Consider the following 20,002-nt stretch of genomic DNA (forward strand, 5'->3'; position numbering starts at 1 on the left):
TTTACGTTTTGTAATATTTGCACAGGAGGTAATCATAATTGACACCTGTGGGAAAACATTTTTAAGAAGCTTATTTTTTAAAGGACTTTGAGAAAAAAAGAACATTTCACCCATCTGTTTTTAATGTGTAATCAGAAGAAAAACAAACAAGAATTATATATAATCAAATATTCTTTAGTGCTACTGTAGTCTTGGTAGGCTGTGGTAGTTTATCTCCGCTGATTCTTATTGCACTTTGAGTTTTACAGCATCTGAAAATCAATTCTAATGATGTTAATCCAGGCGGAGCAGACAGAGACGGAGAGCACACACTAATGCAACTACTGTTAAAAGGAAAAACAAGTATACACAGTGACATGTTACAGTTAGAGTATTTTTGCGTGCTTTGCAAATTTATGTGTTGCTTGGGAAAAACAGCACCTGGAGTCAGTCCCAGATAAAAATGATCAGTGCTTTCCGGGAGAATATAGATGGATATTATTTCAGTTTCAGTTTTACGTGAACAGCTGATCTCTAATCAGCCTTTAAAGTGCGGTGTAATGCATCATCTTATGTGCGTGCATGTGTTCCTTCACTCCTTGATCTCGCCGCTGCTCTGATAACTATAGTTGGCCCTTGTTAAAGAAAACCTGCACAGATGATAGAGGGACGGAGAACAAGTGAATTTGATTGTGAAAAATGTGAGTGAAGCTGGAAAGGCTGTTTCCTCCGTGGGGAAGAGAAATGGTTGTGTGTTTTCAAGGAGATCCTAGCGGGGTTCAGGCAGTGCATCACTGAGGTAGCAGTGGATAAAGCTCCTCTCCTGTTTTCTTCTTCTTATCTTCTTCAGGGTGTCACATTGACAGCTGCTATCGGAGGCGCTGACATGCCAGTGGTGATCACCGTACTGAACAGTTACTCAGGCTGGGCCCTGTGTGCCGAGGGCTTCCTGCTCAATAACAACCTGCTGACCATCGTCGGAGCTCTCATCGGGTCGTCTGGAGCCATTCTGTCATATATTATGTGTGTGGTGAGTGAAACACAGTCTCAGCGTGGTTGTTCCTTTCCTGTCCACAAGGAGGGACTCTAACTTTACCATAGCAGAGTATCTGATCTGAATATAAGTCTCAGGTCACAAATGTGTGTTTTTGAGGAGGTTTTCTTTTTAAATTTTCCCTGATTGCTGTATTTAGTTGTACTCATTCAATAAAGTAAAAGCAAAAACTAATGTAATCATAAAAAAGTAACAGAAACACAAAATATCTTCCTCCCCTCACAGGCCATGAATCGTTCACTGGCTAACGTGATCCTGGGAGGCTACGGCACATCCTCCACCGGCACAGGAAAGCCCATGGAGATCACAGGGACACACACAGAGGTCAACGTGGATCAGACCGTCGACATGATTAAAGAAGCCCAGAGCATAATCATCACTCCAGGTAGGGCGCACACACAAACACAAGCACACATACACACACTTCAGAGGTCTCGTACTTGAGTGGAAAAACATGGTACTTTGACTTTGCCAGCCACTTTTTTTTTTTTTCAGCATTAGCAAAGTGTGTTCTGTTTATTTAACCTTTTCTTGACCCGTGTTACATCACCATCTTGCTAGGCTAATTGACAAGTCATGGTGGAGTGGCCACACACACACACACACACGGGTTTCTGTGTGGTCGTCAGTCCCACGTAAATAGACATTCTACAGTGCAGCATATATATATGCAAGGTCAAGGGAAAATTGGATGGAAATGAGGGTATGCTGGGTTTATGTTGACAATTCAAATGCTACGTTCAAAATTGGCTTCTTGTTCCTTTTTCGGGGTGAGAGCTCTGGGTCCAACCTTTGTTCCAGCTGCATTCTTTTTTTGTTTTGTTTTTTCATTTCACACATTTTCAATATTTGACACCTGAATACGTATCTGAACCTCCCACTCGCACTATTTTGATCGTCCTTGGTGCTGCTGTCCTTAAGCCATCATTGTGTGGCCTGATGACATCTCAGCCGTCTCGCCAGACTGTTCCAAAGAGTTGTTTTACTCACGTGGGTACACATAAACACAGACTAAAGGCATCCAGCCTGCAAATTGGTGATTCCAGTCACAGTGCTGAGTGCCTATATACAAAAACTAACTCTTCAGAGGAAACCTCTACAATTTACAAGAATTAAAGTGGTTGAACAGAATACAAGTAGAGAAGAAGTGATCCTCGTAGCTGCGTCCAATGTAGATGAAACCAATTTCTTTTTTAGTTTTTGAGACGACAAAGAGGGACACGTCTGACAGCTGAAACCAAAAACAGGCCCAAGACATTTTTGTTGGAAGCAGTGGGAGAAATAAGCGGAAATGAAATTTTTTATTTTTTTAAGCCTTTTCTTTAAAATGGTCTGCAAACAATACCACACCAAGACGAGACGAATAATAAAATGCCAGACATGTCTCAGGAGGATTATAGACGAGCATAAACCAGCGAAATGTGAGGAATAGAACAAGTAGAAACAAAACATAATAAACGAGTTAAAGTAATTTTATGAATTGAGTCATTTGAAAGATATCCATCAGTCACCCAGTGAGTATGGTGATATTTCTCTATGTAGTTGCAACATTTTTATGAGTCGTCAGTGCAAAGTTTATATATAAGATGACGAAGTTAATACATCACATCAGTCGATCTGTGCAGGTAATCGTTTGCAAATGACATCAGCTGCAGAACATGCACAGTCCTAATGCATAACTCTCCTCTTTGCCCTAATAGTGAGCACTCAGACTAGTATTGTTACTCAGCGCCGCCTTTCAGTCGGTCCCCTTGTTTCCATTTTGACCAGTCTCCCTAATTGGAGCCGTCACAGTCACTTTCCCTGATTGACATCTGTGGAAACGGTTAAGACTCTGCCTGATAAACATAAGTGTTTTCCTGGCTTTGTCTGGCCCATCTCTATGTGGCCTGGGTCCACTTGTTTTTCTTGTAGGAGAAACTCCAGGGAGAATATTAGAAGCACAAGGAACGAACCAACTGCGATGGAGAGGAAAAAAACCCCCAGTAAAAACCATTATATTGTTGAGCTAGAATGCAGACAACCATGTTTCTTTTAGTTTTTTTTCCTTTCTCTAGTCTATGCTGAATTTGAAACCTTGTCATTTTGACGGGTGTGATGTACCCAGACAGATTCTGACTGTTTGTTGTGACAAAGCTAGTAAACACCACTGGACCGTTTGACGTGTGTTTGTGTGTGTGTGACGGTGTGATAAAAATCAAGTCCCACACACCAGCAATATTGAACATGAAAGGAGTCTGAAGCTTGGGGGAGAAAAACATATACTGTGTATAGAGCTCAGTGCCAGCTCTGTACGAACAGGCAGGTAGCATGGTGTTATATATACGCTGTATAATCTGAATGTTTAATGTTGGGCTGCACAGTGTATCTTTTTTTAATCCTCATTGAGACTGCGATATTACACTCTGGGATTTTATATGCAAGGTCATTGCATGTTTTCCTCATATCATGCAGCTCTAGTTTATTAATAAATACAGCACATCATTTAAACTTTTGCACATTTCTGCACAAAACTACTATTCAGGCCTTTCACTTTAAAATTGATAAATTAAAAATACATTTTTACGGTGTTTTTTCCTATTTTATTGTGATTTTTTTTTTTCAGTTCTATATTTTTGTTTCTTGACTTTTATTTTATGTTTGTTGATCTGCACCAAGGCAAGATCCTTGTTTGTGATCATAATAAACATAATTATGATTCTGTTTCTAAAGTTTCACAGTTACAGACAATGCCCAAATAAAATGTATATATGAGAGGTACTTTTTTGCTTTATTTAACCCATCATCTGTACCTGGAATCCTCATAGCAGCGACAGTATCATCGTTAAACCATATTAAAGTTTCAGAGAGTGAGTCCACAGTGCAGTGTGTGTGTGTGTGTGTGTGTGTGTGTGTGTGTGTGTGTGTGTGTGTGTGTAAGGTTTTATTCGAGAGCACCTCAGTTGGGAAAATCTTTACTAAAATGGTTTGAAACGTGGTTGTCCAGTTGAAGGTTGCTTCCTACCAACACCACCACATCACCTGTCCATCAGACTGCTGCCTGTCACAGATGACTGTTTGTTTGTACAAGTTGCTTATCACACAGAGTGCACTTTTTTCCAGGTTGGGATGTTAACGTTTGGCTAAAAAGGACTTGTATTATGCTTGTTTTATATGCTGGCTCTGTGTGGACTTACTGGAGACCAGGGCTGCAACTACAATTATTTTCATTACCAATTAGTCTCCATATTATTTTTCGTAATCGGTTATTTGTTTTGTCGGTGAATTGCTGGAGTAGCAAAAATGCCCATCAAAATTTCCCAGAGCTGAAGGTGACAGATTTAAGAGGAAACAAAATCAGAAAATGTAATTGTATCGACATGAGAGTTTTTACCCTCACTTGTGGGAGCTGAGCCGGTAGGCGAAGCATTCGATTTACTGGTCCATCTACGTCCCAACCCTCACCTGCGGAGCTCTGGGTAGTGACCGAAAGAATGAGATTGCGTATACAAGTGGCAGAAAGAAATTAGAGTTTTTGTCTCAGATCTCAAAAATGGGTTTTGGACCAGTGCATTATGGCACAAAATGTGAAGTTCACATCAACTTGTTCTTATGTATTGTTGTTTTGAACTCCTCAGGTTATGGACTCTGTGCTGCAAAGGCTCAGTACCCCATTGCTGAGTTGGTGAAGATGCTTAAAGAGGCTGGCAAGGATGTCAGGTAAAGGCTGATAAAACAGTCATTTACATTAAATGTGCAGCAACTAGTGTGTCTCAGGTAAATAGCTGTGGGGAAAAAGTAGTATGAAATTAACAAAAATTATTACAGGTTGGTGGATCAATAGATGTAGGCAGTATGGATGGATTTATGAAGATGTAGACATGTAGTTTAAGGAGGGAACAAAATTGGGGGAAACAAAAGATGAGTACTGAACCATTAAGGACAGAAAAAAAGAGTTGGGGTTTTGGGCTTGATGACGGGAAGATGGGACAGGGCATGTAGGAAGATGTGTGTGTGAAGAAAGAATGAGAAAAAGGAAATGCGAAAGAGAAGAGAGGAAGGACAAGGTACAGCGGAAGCCTGTGTAATTGTCCTGCCTCAGTTGTTTGATCCTGGCTGTTGCAGCTGCTGCTACTTAGAGCATTTGTACTTGATTAGAGGAAAGTGGGTGGTCAAAAAAAAAAAAAAAACCTTCACCCTGATCTCTTACTCTTTCTCTCCTATTTTGCTCTCCTCTATATTCTTATGCATTCTCTCGTCTTCTTACTCTTCATATGTGCCTGCCTCTTTCTACACCTCTTCCTCAGTGTGAATGAACGAACCATGTGCTGTTTTACGCCTCTTCCTCATGCACACTACAGCACATTGACAGTATGGAGTTTGGAAGCACAGCACACTTTCGTTTCCCCCCTCCAACACGAAAGGTTTTGCATCATACCACCTTCCTCTAATGCATGTAGACTGTATGGAAGGAAACTGACTTTTCCAATCGGCAGCCAGATCCCAGAAACCGACGGGCCATCTGCACCGTGAATCCTCCTAAACTCACCCAACAAACAGAAAATAAATCTCCAAACGGTGGTTGGTCCGAGAGAGCCAGCCACCAGAATTCAGTGGCTGGTGTTAATTTCCGACCCTGATGACATGACATGGCTAATTGAGTTTGAGAGCTCTGTATACCCAGTCACACACAGGCGTACCCACTCAACAAATAATACGTAGTGGAGGAGTGCAGTGGGAAGTGTGTGTGTAACCAGACTATAATCACAAACGCCTCTCAACTCCACTTGTCCAAAATCTCCATCTTATTGTCTCTGACTCAGCCCGAGTCCATTCATTTTGATCCTGTCTGTCCTCTCCTTGACTTAAGAAAGTCAAGAAAGACAATAACTTAATCTATAGAGGAGAGACTATATTTAAGTGTTCATTAAAGTCTTTGTTCACAGGTTCGGTATTCACCCTGTGGCCGGCCGTATGCCTGGTCAGCTCAACGTGCTGTTGGCTGAAGCTGGTGTCCCATATGATATTGTCCTGGAAATGGAAGAGATTAATGAAGACTTCCCTGGTAAGATCCAGTCCTGTCTGTCTTTTACATATCGTACCTGCCATGACTTTCTTAAAACTATTTATTGTGTCCCAACATGTTTGATTTTGCTGCAGCTTCTTTCTGAGAATTGACAGGGAACGCTGTTGATCTTTTTGACATTTTAGGAATCTGACTAGGCGCGGGCGATAACTTTTTTTTCATACCTACCTGACATTTCACAGGGGTGTATGGTAAAAAAGAAAAAGGAAAGGCCGAGCAGCTGGTGATAGAAGTCATTGTAGCATAGAGTTGGCCGTAGGGGTGGGCGATGTATCAGTTATACTGAGGTTATACTCAATGTATCACAGCTAGCTTTTTCCATGTGGAAAGTATAAAATGACTATCGCAAATATCAAGTATCATTTTTCACTTTTTGTTTGTTAAAGCCATTGGCATATGACTCGCTTTGGTGTTTCAACTCTCTTGCTCTCTCCCTCTTAAGGACACAAAAAATTAAAAAAGACTCAAAAACATGTAGGGCTGTACTTAGCCCAGATGTTCTATATGAATATTTGACTATTGGTTCCTTTTTTCCAAATAGAATTCGAGAGTTTGAAGGGGGTCAGCGGGACGTTCAGTGTGACAGTGACATTTACATAATATAGTAAACAAGCTAACTACGTTAACGACGGATTCAAAAATGTGCAACATCATTTTTTGCCGATACTAGACATCAGGCAAACCCCAGAGACTGTATTGTATTAACGACTACTTGACTTAAAGGAATCTCAGTCGACTGAGGTGTCTCCAGTGGATGATTTAAATCTCCAACTTTCAGGGGCAGCCCTACAAACATGATTTGCTACATGCACTCCGCTGCCCATCCAGACCACTCTCCTGGGAGATGGTGTGTGAGAAGCCGAGGCGTGTTTTGTTTTCGCAGAGCTCCAGACCATGACTATTCAGTCACATTTTGTGACCATGGAGCACCAGTGTGACTTGTAAATATTATTAATATATGAACTAGAGAGCTGTAAGTTTGTTTCCCGCTCACAGTGAATAAATCTGGTTTATAACAGTTTAACTCTGTAGTAACTGCTAACAGCTAACTGTTGACCTGAAGCTTTAAGTTCACACCAAAAACAAAAACACTTCCAGCCCAAGATGAGGCGGATGCTTCAGAATAGTCAGTGGTTTCTTTGATTTATTTCATTATAACAATACTTTGATCATTTTTATTGTAACAGTAGTTAATTTTGTAATTTAGGTTTTAGTAGTAGTCTCCTTAGTTTAGGGGAGATTCTGAAATATTGAGATGAATATATCTTGTATAGCAATATAGTCTAAAAATATTGCGATATCATTTGCAGGCCATATCTCCCAGCCCTAGTTGAGCAATGTATTAAAATTTTCCAACTGGCCACCGTGAGCCTAGTCTGTAACGTTATCCCCACCGTTTGCAATCACCATCTTTCTCAGCTCAGCTGCCTGTTCCACCAGTAGACACTGACCTCTGGTGGTGCGAGCTGTGCACTACAACACATTGCCTCAATACAGCATCTTCGTATCAGTTTGTAATAATAAGAGGAGCATCTGTGTTTTTGACCGTATTGAAAATCATAATATTGAGATTTCAAAATACCCTGGGGAACAGTAATACTGTGATACCACCCAAGCTTAATATAGAAGAATAAGTTTGCTTTTTTACGAAGAGTTGGATGAGAAGATCAACACCATTCTCGTGTTTGTATGCTACATAGGAAGCGAAAGCCAAGAGATGGTTAGTTTGATATATAAGTCCAAATAAATAAATCTGCTCACAGCACCTCTAAAGCTCAAAAGTTAATATGTAAAATCTTGTTTGTTCAATCTGTACACAAATGTGTTAAATAGACACTTGGCCAGGACTTGCTGTACTCTCTGCTGGTTGCCTGGCAACCTCACAGTGACAACAAGCCAACACTGATACAATTTAATAACTTGAGTTATTGAGCAAAAGACTGGATGGGATATATAATGTCATGGAGTCAAAGGCTGAAACAAATAAATCCAGTAAACATGAGGTCGAAGGATTAAGAGCTGTTCTCTAATTTTAATTCGTTGGATGTCCAATCAGAAACGGACCTGGTCCTGGTGATCGGTGCCAATGACACAGTAAACTCAGCAGCCCAGGAAGATCCCAACTCCATCATTGCTGGCATGCCTGTGCTGGAGGTCTGGAAGTCTAAGCAGGTGAGACATCTGGTACATGCATGTGCGATAATGAGGTTGTCCTGAAGCCTAAAAAGATAAAGAGGAATGGAAGATTTTACAGCAACTGGACTGCTTTTTATCGCCACAACTGAATGTTGCAGTCCACACCCGTAGAGGGGCCTCCAACTTGAAGACACGCTCACACACACACACACACAAACCCAAAGAAATGCATACTCACATTCACACACACACACACACGCGCTGAGGCTCACATACATAGCCACAGATTGTTACAGTTCCAGGTGCAGTCCCATCCTGATCCCATTAGTGGTGACTGTGTCGCTGTGGAATGACGACATTCGGAGCATCCCGCTGGCACCGCTCCGAGATCTGGGATTTATACTGCGCTCCCACTTGTTTCCACACACACACACACACACACACACACACACACACACACACACACACACACACTGTCCCCTGGGGAAATCATAGAGGACATTCTACCTAACCACACGCGCTCATGTGGATGCACACAAAGACACATGTACAGGTGCACAGATTAAATACATAGACAAAAATATGGGTGTACAAAAACCACACTTTAAAAAGTCAGTCATAAGTGCCCAATTGTGCATGCATGAGTCATGTGAGAACACACACGGACAAACTACTTACATACGTTACTCTTGGACTGTTTTTGAAGTCAAAGTCAAGTCTTCACTGAATTCATGTTTTCCAGAACACACTACACAGCATTTTTAAAAAAAAATGAAATTAATATTAAGTGTGTTAAAGGGACAGTTCAACCAAAAATCAAAAACACATTCCTGTTACCTGTTGTGCTATCTAGCAGTCTAGACTGTTTTGGTGAGCTATTGGCTGTAGATCACGACCCAGTTACTCAAGATAATCCATAGACCTTGAAGAAAGAGATAGTAGTGTGCAAGAGGACCGTCTTTGTCATATGATACTCAAGAAAAAACGCAGGTGCTCTTGAAGAAAAAACGTTTAGCACATGGAAAGAAAAAATGAACTTCAGCCACTTGTGCGTGGAGCAGGAACAGATGCATTTGAATTAATTGAAAAAGCCTTTAATTCAAAACATGGCTGCTTACATTAAAACACCGACCGGTTTCGACCCTAAGGTCTTCGGTAGGGTGCAAAAAGGGGGGATAGGAGTAAAGCAAACATAAAGGCTTTTTACCTTAATTCCAATGCATCTGTTCCTGCTCCACGCATGAGTGCCTGAAGTTCATTTTTTCTTCCCATATGCTGATCCTTAGACCTTGTTGTGAGCAGTTTAATGTAGGAACTATTTTCTTCCTACCCAACTTGCCAGCTGTATTACAGCGCAGAAGGAAGTGTGCATCTACTCATAGACGATAGGCTTGTGACAGCACGAGATATAATCATTAATGACATCCTCTTCAGGTAAGCTGTAACATCAGCTAGCTCAGTGGTGCTAGGTGAGCTAGCAGTAGAGGCACGCTTCCTTCTGCACAATGATACAGTTGATGGGTGTAGTTTGGTAGAAAGGAAACAGTTCCTACATGAAACTGCTCTCAACAAGGTCTGTGGATTATCTAGGGTAACTGGCTCATGAACTCTTGAAAGAGACTTTTGAAATTTTTGAGTTTTTCAAATGTTGTTTTTTGTTTGGTGCTTTGAGCAACACAAGCCGAGTGCCATCTAGTTCCATTATATTGGAGAGAAGGCAGACATCTCTGTGGTCCATAAATAGTCTAGATTTATTAATAGCACTACCGATAAAAGGAAGAATTCTGATTTTTGATCTTTGGGTTAACTATCCCCAGCAGCTGTTGCTGACTTTGGACTTTAAAAAAAAATTGCAGCTGTATTTTTTAACCCAAAGTCAGTGAAAAGAGGTTATTGAGGAGAGAAGGCAGGGACCAGGGGAAATTTCTGGTTCTACTTTAGAAAAGTTGGCATAGTCTGCACAGAATTTTCATCCCCCCAAAATTCTTTTTAAAATCTTCCTCTCCAGTATTGTCACAGCTAATCGTCCAATTACAACCTAATGAATGTGTGTGTGTGTGTGTGTGTGTGTGTGTGTCTGTGTGTCTGTGTGTCTGTGTGTGTCTGTATGTGTGTGTGTGTGCGCACATGTTTGTGACTGGATCTCCTACCTCTCTAGGTGGTTGTGATGAAACGTTCCCTGGGTGTGGGATACGCAGCTGTCGACAACCCCATCTTCTACAAGCCCAACACTGCGATGTTGCTAGGCGACGCCAAGAAGACTTGCGATGCCCTGCAAGCCAAGGTCCGCGAGTCCTAGAGCCAGTAAGGCGGACACCCTCACTCAGAGCACTCATGCAGCGAGGAAGGTTGAAGACAACAAGTCAAAGTTTTTTTCCAAAACGATCTCCACATTAAGATGATCTTTGTCCGATTGTGACTCGGCCAATTGAGCAAAGATGGTTTAAAAGTTTTTGACACACCCCTCCTGTCATCTAGAAGTTGCAAATTTTGTTGTGATAGATACAGATAGTTTTTCTATTAGTGCTCCCACTGTGGTGATGAACTTAGACACAGATTTACAGGCACGTCTTTTATTTCTAGATGCAAAAGGAAGGGTGTGGCAAAAATTAGCATGTGGTCTGGGGAGCAGCCGGCAGTGTCATCTTCATTTTAGACACCTGTATTAATGTAAAACAATCAGAGAAGTAGATACGTTAAGAAGTTAGTAGGCCAAATTTCACCGTTAAGATATTTTAGGAAATAGTTGAAGGAAAATTTTAGATGAATCGGATTTAAAAAGGAACAAAAGCAGCAGAGATATAAAGATGAAACCCCAAGAGAAAGAAGTATAAGAGCATTTAGCACTAATTTTCCACACTGTTAAGAGTTTTCTCCTGCTTCCTTTTATTAGGTAATTTACTGTCCCTGTTAATAGATCTATTTATTTCTAACCTCCTTTTTCTGTACAAGCAAAAAGAAAAAAAGCAGAATAGTGCAACATTTTTGTAAAGTTCCTTCAGTTCCAGTTTTATACAGTATTGAGAGATTTTTCTATTTGGTCTAATAAGTATCATAAAGCTACAACATCACATTTTAGAAATCTAGTCATACTGTTTGCTTTTTTTCTTTTTCATTTCCACGTGTATTGTGATCTCCACCTATGCCTCTAGTGCAGCAATCACACATGGATCCAAAAACACTAAAGATCCGTTCAAGCCTCAGCTGTCAAGCATTTAACGCAATAAACCAAACCGATCTGAGCCCACAGCTGTCGTGTAACGCTAGTAAAGACTGGACTACTCAGACAAACAAACACTCTTGTAGCTCTCATGGCTGGATGGATTTTATGGTGTTTTTGAGCCAGGTGCGTCCCATCACCCTGTGTGGTACTGATGTTCATGTGATGCTAGCCTTTGGTCTTTACGGTAAAGAAGGGTGTGTCTTTTTGTAAGTGAATGTCCACTCCGATATGTGTGTCCTCATTATTTTGTCTAGAGTGAAATGAAGGATCACTGTTTGTAAACTAGGACCAGATGTTAACTTGACTGTTGTGTAAAGAGACTAAAGCAACATAACACTTATTTCATTCAATTCGTCGCCACATTTCAGGAGACATGAATTGTTCAATGGTATTTTTACAAATTCCTAAAATGAATTTCCCTTTTTTTTCTTAGCCATAAACGTGTCCCGCTTTTACAGTAAATCTGGATTATGTGGCCCAAATATAGATGGATAGCTGTGTAACCAGTTGAGTAATTTGCAAATGATCATTAACGCTACACCAGAGACTTATTCCCTCAAGTTTTAATTTTTGACTAAGGTTTGGGTGCTGCCATTCTTATTACTTTTCAGTTTTGATGGTCATGATAGAGTAGATGAATTTGTAAGAAGTTTTTGAGGAACAATGAGCTAACAGTTCAGCAGTCTTTGTTGTCTTTAAAATACGAGTACTGTACGAAGTTTCATCCTGGGACCTGATACATCGACCATGACAACTCTCCTACCTCTCCATAAAGCGACCAATAACTTTCCAGAAAACCCTCGTCTGACCAGTTACCTTGGACTGACTCGACCACGATCAGTCACTCTCCATCCTTATACCTTAACTCAGCCAGTCACTTCTCATTTATCTTAAACCTGACCAATTTGCCTTCTGTTTTGTGTTACATTCTTTAACCATCAGACCTCAGTTTGCCGCTGGCTAGTTTACTGTATGTTCTGCAAGTGTAAAGCTGCCAATGTCATTAGTGCTCATGAGGGGTTATTGTTCTTACATGTCCATTTACACAAACACAGTCTTTAGGGATGATTAGATTGAGATGTTTGCTTGATGTTTGTAGCTTGTTGCCATGTTTGGATCAAATTTTGGGAGATGGAGGATATGAATAGTTTTGCCGATATGCCCCCTTATTATCTCGTCGTCGTAAGGAGAGTATTTTTGTAAAGAGGCACCGTATTTGTGCAGAGCAACAATGGGGGTTTTGAAGTTGTACAATGTTTCGATGCACCATGCAAATGGAGATGAAATGTACTGTGAATGTTTTGACCCTTTTGTTTATCATGGAACATTTTCATCCCTAATAAACCTGTATTTACACTAGATGTTGCCTTAAGGTGGTGTTTCTTCCTTGACATACTCTTAAAGATGCAACTGAATTCCCTAATAATAAACAAGCTGATCCACAAGGTTTTCCTTGAGGTCTAGCACAGCTTTGACGGTAATGCTACCTGCCCAATTTCGTACAGCGGGTTTGAAAAGTCAAATATTTGCAGCAATTACCTGGATGAAGGATCATGAGGGCACGGAGTTGTAACCACATTCACACACATGCTTCATACGCAAGGACGTCTACAGGTCCTTAAAATGTCTTGAATTCAATTCTATAAATAGTTGGCCTTAAAAGTCATTCATTCATTTTCAGTAACCCCTTATCCTGTTAGAGGTTGCAGGGGGCTGGAGCCTATCCCAGCTGACACTGGGTGACAGGCAAGGTACACCCTGGACAGGTCACCAGACTATCACAGGGCTGACACATAGAGACAGACAACCATTCACACTCACACCTACGGCCAATTTAGAGTTACCAATTAACCTGCATGTCTTTGGACTGTGGGAGGAAGCTGGAGTACCCAGAGAAAACCCACGCTGACACGAGGAGCACATGCACACTCCCCCAGGGCTCCCCCACCCGGGGCTCGAACCTTCAACCCCTGGTTCAAACCAGGAACCCTCTTTGCTGTGAGGCAACGACGCTAACCACTGCATCACCATGCAGCACGCCTTGAAAGTCATTAGATACAAATGTGTATTTGTGAGGTTAAATTGCCCTAAACATTTTATCTGACTTCATTCATCCATCTTTTAATTCCTTTCTGTCAAAATGAGTCAAGCTCTTCTGCAATAAAGTCATAGACAAACACAAGTATGATGCTGAATGTGTTAAACCGTGTGGACCTTGAACTAATAACTAAGGAGAAATCTGGACTAGTTGGGAACCACTGCTGTGAATGTTTCAGTGAGAGTTTTTCTGTAGGCATTTCAGCAGTGTCATGTTGCTGTTTCCAAATTGTTATGACATTGAAATGGAAATTGAATACAGCTGCAGTGCCCACAATAACAGTGTAACTACAACACTTTTTTTCCAAACTGATACCAAAACTTTTACTTAAAAGCAGTCACGATAAGCCGCTGAAACGCAGCTGAGAAGTGGTTTCTTTGAGCCCTCGTGCCACCAGTGTCATGCAATGACCATCCCTCCTATTGTGAAAATGAAGTTATGAAATAAACACAATAGCTGTGCCTTGATGAGATGATAGTGGGAAGAAGATACACACGCTGGTTAGGAGAGCCACCTCTGCAAACTCAAAGTATCCTCGTGCAACAGGAGGGGATCGCATGAGTCCGTCATGAGGGCTGGGATAATGACTGAAATGTAAATATCAGTTTGTGTGACATTTTCACCTACAAGCGGCACTTGATTGCTATTCATCAGTGGAGAGCGAACTGACGGTACTTAGAAGAGGGAGTGGTGCCTGCGGAGATGGAGCAGATTAGACCATAGATAGATTTATGAGGATGGGGATTGCATGTGTGCGCGATGAGGGTGGCTTCATCCTGTAACAAGTAGCACTCAGACAGGCTGTTATCTGCTCTCAGGGTGGAGGGGATCTGAGGAGAACTGTCAGTCCCACAGCACAGGCGAGATGTAGTGATAGTGATAAAAGAAAATGTCTTGCACTTATTTTGTGAGCATCATCTGTCCGAATTGTTACCTCCATAAATGTGAGTAAAAGTTATTCGTTTATCTATATAAAATGTACTTTTTGCAGATATTTATTTCTAATGATGGGTGCATGCGGAGGTTGTCAGGTGCTGACTAAGGTCGTGTGTCTTGTGGTGTGTGTGACAGAGAGAGTGATAAGTGGGAGAGACAGCATGAAGATCCACGGCCTGATAAGAGCTGAGGTGACAGCCTCCTCAGCTCAAGCTGGTCTTTTGTCACACCGCCAGTATTTACCCCGAGCGCTAAAGGATAGCCAGCATGTTTCAGCCACAATGAGCCTCCATCTCTTCTACCTACAGGGATAGTCTATCCTCCCTGAAAAAAACCAAACACGGTTTGTTTTGCCTGGCCTTGCATGCAATTTGATGTAGAGGGTATTTAATTATTTACGATGATAGGGAATGCTTTTGAATCTATTTGATGATGAGACACACTGTGTAGATTCCATGTGTGATAAGGTCAGTGAACATCTACATGCGTGAGAAGACATTTGCAGCTGTGGATGAGGTGTTCAGATTATGTTATTTAAAAAGTAGAAATATAAATCAGAATGTGAGTTCAGTATAAGCACAGAAGAAGTTTAATCAGTTATATGATACTGTAAGAAAAGTAGTCAGGATGCAGAAACTGTACACACTGATGAGTATGTTATCTCTCAATGACAGCTTACCGGCTCCGAACCATAGTTGGGAACATGCTGGCTTGTTGACATTAATTTTAGCTTGGCTCATTATTAGCTGGTAATTAGCTTCTAGCAGTCTGGACCACTCTGCAGAAGGAACGATGGCAAGGCATTCAGGTGCCATTCACAATCAATGGCTTTATTGCAGTCTTCACCACATAACAACCAACATTACCTTCTCATGAGGTTTAGCAGTAGCCCTGAGCTTATCTAGACACTTAATTCTGCTGACTATCATCACTGTTTGTCGCCTGGTGTCTTCACCATGACACCAAGACAGCTGCTTCCCCTCACATACACTGTGAAGTACACGTCACACCCTCAAAGGTTACCAACAAGGTCATCGCCCTGAAAGGAGAAAAACAGTAAGCCGCAAACAAGTAGATGGGTCTCTCACAATAAATCCTGTTTTATAAACTGATCACAGTTTGTACAGAGCATCTTAACCTGGAGTCGAAGTATAGACCATGGTGCTGCTATACGTATGTCTAGCACTGGGGGAGCACTGAAGTTTATGGATTTACTGTTTATTAGACAACAAATAAGATTGAGAGTTAACTAGATAGCACAGCCTGATGACCCTTCACCTCACTCCCTGCCATCAAGACACTACTTCCTTGCAGGAGTGACGGCAGCTTGGACCTTAGCTGCTGCAGCACCTCCAATTCAGCCAGTGTAAACCCCAGCCCCAGGGTTTACAGCAGGGTCTAATCTGTGTAACTGCAGCAACAGAGGTTTGCTGATCTGAAGGGGACTCAGGACAGTCAAGAGGGCAGTCAGGGATTAGACCAACTTGACGATGCACATAACATCATGTCCTTTGGATTTTAAAGGAAAATCAAGCCTGAGTCATGTATAGAGGTCAGCCCAAATGCTTTTATAGGCAACATAAATACATACACTGTAGTTCAGGTACCTAAAGTACATGAGTAAATATGTCTCCACCACTTAAAATACATATAGATATGTGCATATGGCAGCCTTCATTTTAAATAGCCTATCAGATTAACTGTGGCCCATGTTGTAACACTCATCTAATATTGTTAAGACAGCAAAGCATTAGATTTTTTCCCTTGTAGCTATGGCATGTGGTTTTCTACTAAAGGACAAAACGAGAAACAAACACAATTGTTATGTTGATAAAAAGGAGCCTAATGAGCTGTAGAGGCAGTATTGTATCTGCTGCAGAGTAACTACCAAACACATCCTGGGCTCTGTCTTAAACCTGGCGCGAGGCCACGCACATCGCATGCGCAGTACTTTCCTGCTATATATAGGGTCCATTATTGTGCTTTTCAAAAGGGTGCAGGTGGGTAAAATACTACATCTGTAATGAGGAAAATATTAAAGGGATAGTTAAACATTTTGGCAAATTCGCTTATTGCCGTAATCTCTATAGTCATATGGGTAGGTACATTACCTTTAATTATCAGTGCCTGTTGTTCTGAGATCGGTGGGGCCTAGTTGCCCGCTGCTCAGCGCACAAAATGGAGGTGAACGGTATGGCTCCCTGTCTCCCTCAAAACTCATCAAATACACCATCAAATGCTTCCAAAACGCTCTTGTGGACAACTTGTAGCTTACATATTCACCACGCTATGAAATAATAATGTAATATTACGAGACAAAGTTGTTTTGAAGCCAAATACACAGCCGGAACTACATTCCAGACATACAGTACTTGCTGGGCGGAGTGATTTCAAACAGCATATGTTTAGTATTTGCTTCATGTGTCGTAATGTTACTTAATTATACATTATTATTTCATAGCGTGGGGAATGCGCAAGCCATGTGTTGTCCACTAGAGCGTTTTGAGTCATTTGATGGTGTATTTGATTAGTTTTGAGGGAGAGAGGGAGCCATACCGTTTACCTCCATTTTGTGCCCTGAGCAGCGGGCAGCTCCGCCCCACCGATCTCAGAACAGCAGGCACTGATAATTAAAGGTAATGTACCTACCCATATGACTATAGAGATTACGGCAATAGGCGAATTTGCCAAAATGTCCAACTACGCCTTTAATTAGGTCTACATTCTCTGGAATGTGAGCACAGCTGCAGAATTCCGGCTGTGCGCATTTATCCACGAAGAGCGGAGTAACTTCATTAAATATTACAGAACAGGTAGGTTGTGTTTCTTCTTTCATGTTTATAACCACACTTTTTGGTTTTGCTGCTTGAATGTCCCGCTATATTTGCTCAGAAAACCACAAGAGTCCTCCAATCTGCCGAGTCCGCCATGTAAACAGCAGCTGGCCAGGTGGAGGCGCACCTGGCTTTTATAGGGGAAATGACACTGATTAGCTGAAGTCTTGTTAGGCACAAACACACCCATGAATAAATGCAACCCATTTGCTCCTTATGCCTTACTTTGCGCACAGATTATGCAGGGCAGATTATTATATAGACCATTTAAGACTTTTTGTAAAATGGCAGTCAGTTTTAGGTTTTAACACCCGTCATAGCTCCGCCCACTCCCCAGGCGACCAGGTGTTTCCAAACTGGTAATTAAGTCAGCCAGCTAATTACAGTACATGCGTGAAAGTGCAATGTCGCATTTTGTAAAGACTCTAACTCGGTTTTAATCGCTTTATGGCGGCTTTATGGATCCATAATGTGGGTGTCAGGTGTGGGCCTCAAACACCACTTCAAGTCCAAAAGGAGTTTCCTGTGTTTTCCCCAGCTTTGGACCGCCACTACTTTGGATGTCTTTGCTGACTGATGCCGAGGACCCTGCTTCACTCCAACCACCCGAGTGTCTTCTTCTTGTAAGTCATGCTTTAAAATTCTAACATTGTTTTCTGCTCGCTGTCAATGCTGCTATTGTGAATCCATTTGTAGAGGATTGAGTTTTCTTTTGGTTGCTCTTTGATGTGTGCATTGAAGCAATTAACCACGAACAGGCCCTGCTCATCATGTTGGAGTATTGTAACAGTTATGGGGTTAAACTGGTTTTGGCATTGAGATTACTGATGTTGTTTTGGGCGGTTTTTGGCTCAGTGTTATGGAGATTATGGTGACAATGGCATGTTGGCATGTTTGGGGATGTGGCTAAACAAGAGTGTTGTTTTTCCACATAATGCTTCACTGGCACTCAGCATGGCTTTTTTTCCACATTCATATTTTTGTCCACACACTTAATATTCTGCTGAGCATTGGTGAAACCATTAATGTGTGTAGCCTATCTGTCAGCTTGCTTTAAGTTACTGATGTTCATATGATGCTGACTTCTAGTTGTGGGGTTTATGGTGCTGCACTCCACTGCTCACAATCACAACCTTTGAGTCACACAGTGTCAGAGCAGTGTTGATAATCTGTTGTGTGTAAAATAATGCTTAAAAGGTTGTCAGTTTTGAGCCAATGTGCCATGCACCTGATTGGTTTTAACCTGTTGCTGTATGTCAGGTGGATTCTTGGATTTAAAATGTTTCCATCTGCATTCGCACAGTTTATTATATTATATTAATATTGTGATATGAGACGAGATGTCATCTTAGATTTGGGGTATCATACTGTTGTCTTTACCTAGTTTTAGGGGCTGCAAGTGATGTAATTTCCCAAACTCACCAGACTGTTCTAGCTTTATCATTTATTCAGGATCCCCACTAGTTGTTTCCACAGTAACGACCACTCGTCCTGAGGCAAGACAAAACATCACATCATCACATTGTAGATAATTTACGACATTGACACATTTGAATAAAACCAAAACACCAGACAGCAGTCATTATCACACATTCACAGTGTCATCACATCAGTAGATCATAAAACCAAACCAATAGAAGCCATGACCCAGTCTCATAGAATTATGTAGAACTGCATGAATTATATGTGACAGCACAAAACATGGTTATACACTAAAGTGAGCACTACTAATCAAAATACCATTCACAAATGTTACATCATATACCAGTAAAACAGGTTTCGTTTTTAATGATTGCTGTTCTTAGTTCCTTTTTAAAAGTAATCCTACTAGTAACCTGGGTTAAGTATAGTGGTAGTTTATTCCAGTGTGAATAAAGCACTGGTCTTCAGTACGGGTAGTGTAAAGCTTCCCATGCAGACATGACTGCTTTCAAGATGGTGCTTATCAACATGGTGACATATTGTATATGCATGCAACCTCCTCCATTTTACGTAGCCTTGATTTATTGTATGCATCTCTATTTAATTACAAATGCAAAGTCACTTACTCATCACTGCATTTCTTTATGATCTGGTGGGCTGGACATCATTGACCATTCCCACACAACAGCACTGGTATATTTTTATCTATAAAGCAATATTTGGGCAAACTTTTGGCCTACCTCTGCACCCTGCTGTGTGTCAGCTCTGGTAGTTACCAGCTACACTCCTCCAGGTGGTTGCTTTTTAATGTACCCGAGGTTTTACCATGGACATGGAACAATCCAAAAAGATCTAAAATTAGAAACACTCATAACCATTGATGAATTTAAGGGCATCATAAAGGATGTGGTGACAGAGCCATGTGCTTGATTTTCTTGAGAGGCCACTATGTTTGAATAGTTGTTTTATTTTGGATTTTTGCATTACATGTTGTATTTGTTGCATTTTAAATGGGTTTTGATTGGCTGCTACCTCAGCCAGGTCTCTCATATAAAAGAGATTTTCAATCTCAATGGGATTTTCTGATAAAATAAAGGGTTGTAGGTGTGCAGGCTTCTTAAGGCATCGATAGTTTTTATGTACTGGATCAGGCTGTACCCACAATACTGATGATTATTTTCAGAAATCTCTGTGTAAATATGTTGTGAACGCACCAATAGTCAACCTTACAGTATCATCATCGCAATACCAGTAT

The 20,002-nt window shown here is 41.2% G+C and overlaps 1 protein-coding gene across 1 annotated transcript in view; it reads left to right on the forward strand.

Annotated features, from left to right (window-relative positions):
* Window positions 1–12,816, forward strand: part of nnt (nicotinamide nucleotide transhydrogenase) — a 40,569-nt gene extending 27,753 nt beyond the window's left edge. The window contains exons 17-22 of the mRNA XM_050052881.1: window positions 830–1,009; window positions 1,259–1,418; window positions 4,651–4,732; window positions 5,959–6,077; window positions 8,155–8,270; window positions 10,393–12,816. Of these exons, the coding sequence (XP_049908838.1) occupies window positions 830–1,009; window positions 1,259–1,418; window positions 4,651–4,732; window positions 5,959–6,077; window positions 8,155–8,270; window positions 10,393–10,533 (798 nt within the window). The 3' untranslated portion in view covers window positions 10,534–12,816. The remainder of the gene's footprint in view (window positions 1–829; window positions 1,010–1,258; window positions 1,419–4,650; window positions 4,733–5,958; window positions 6,078–8,154; window positions 8,271–10,392) is intronic.
* The last annotated feature ends 7,186 nt before the right edge of the window (window positions 12,817–20,002 follow it).

The sequence above is a fragment of the Epinephelus moara genome, chromosome 9 (genome assembly GCF_006386435.1).
Source record: "Epinephelus moara isolate mb chromosome 9, YSFRI_EMoa_1.0, whole genome shotgun sequence".
NCBI lineage: Eukaryota > Metazoa > Chordata > Actinopteri > Perciformes > Serranidae > Epinephelus > Epinephelus moara.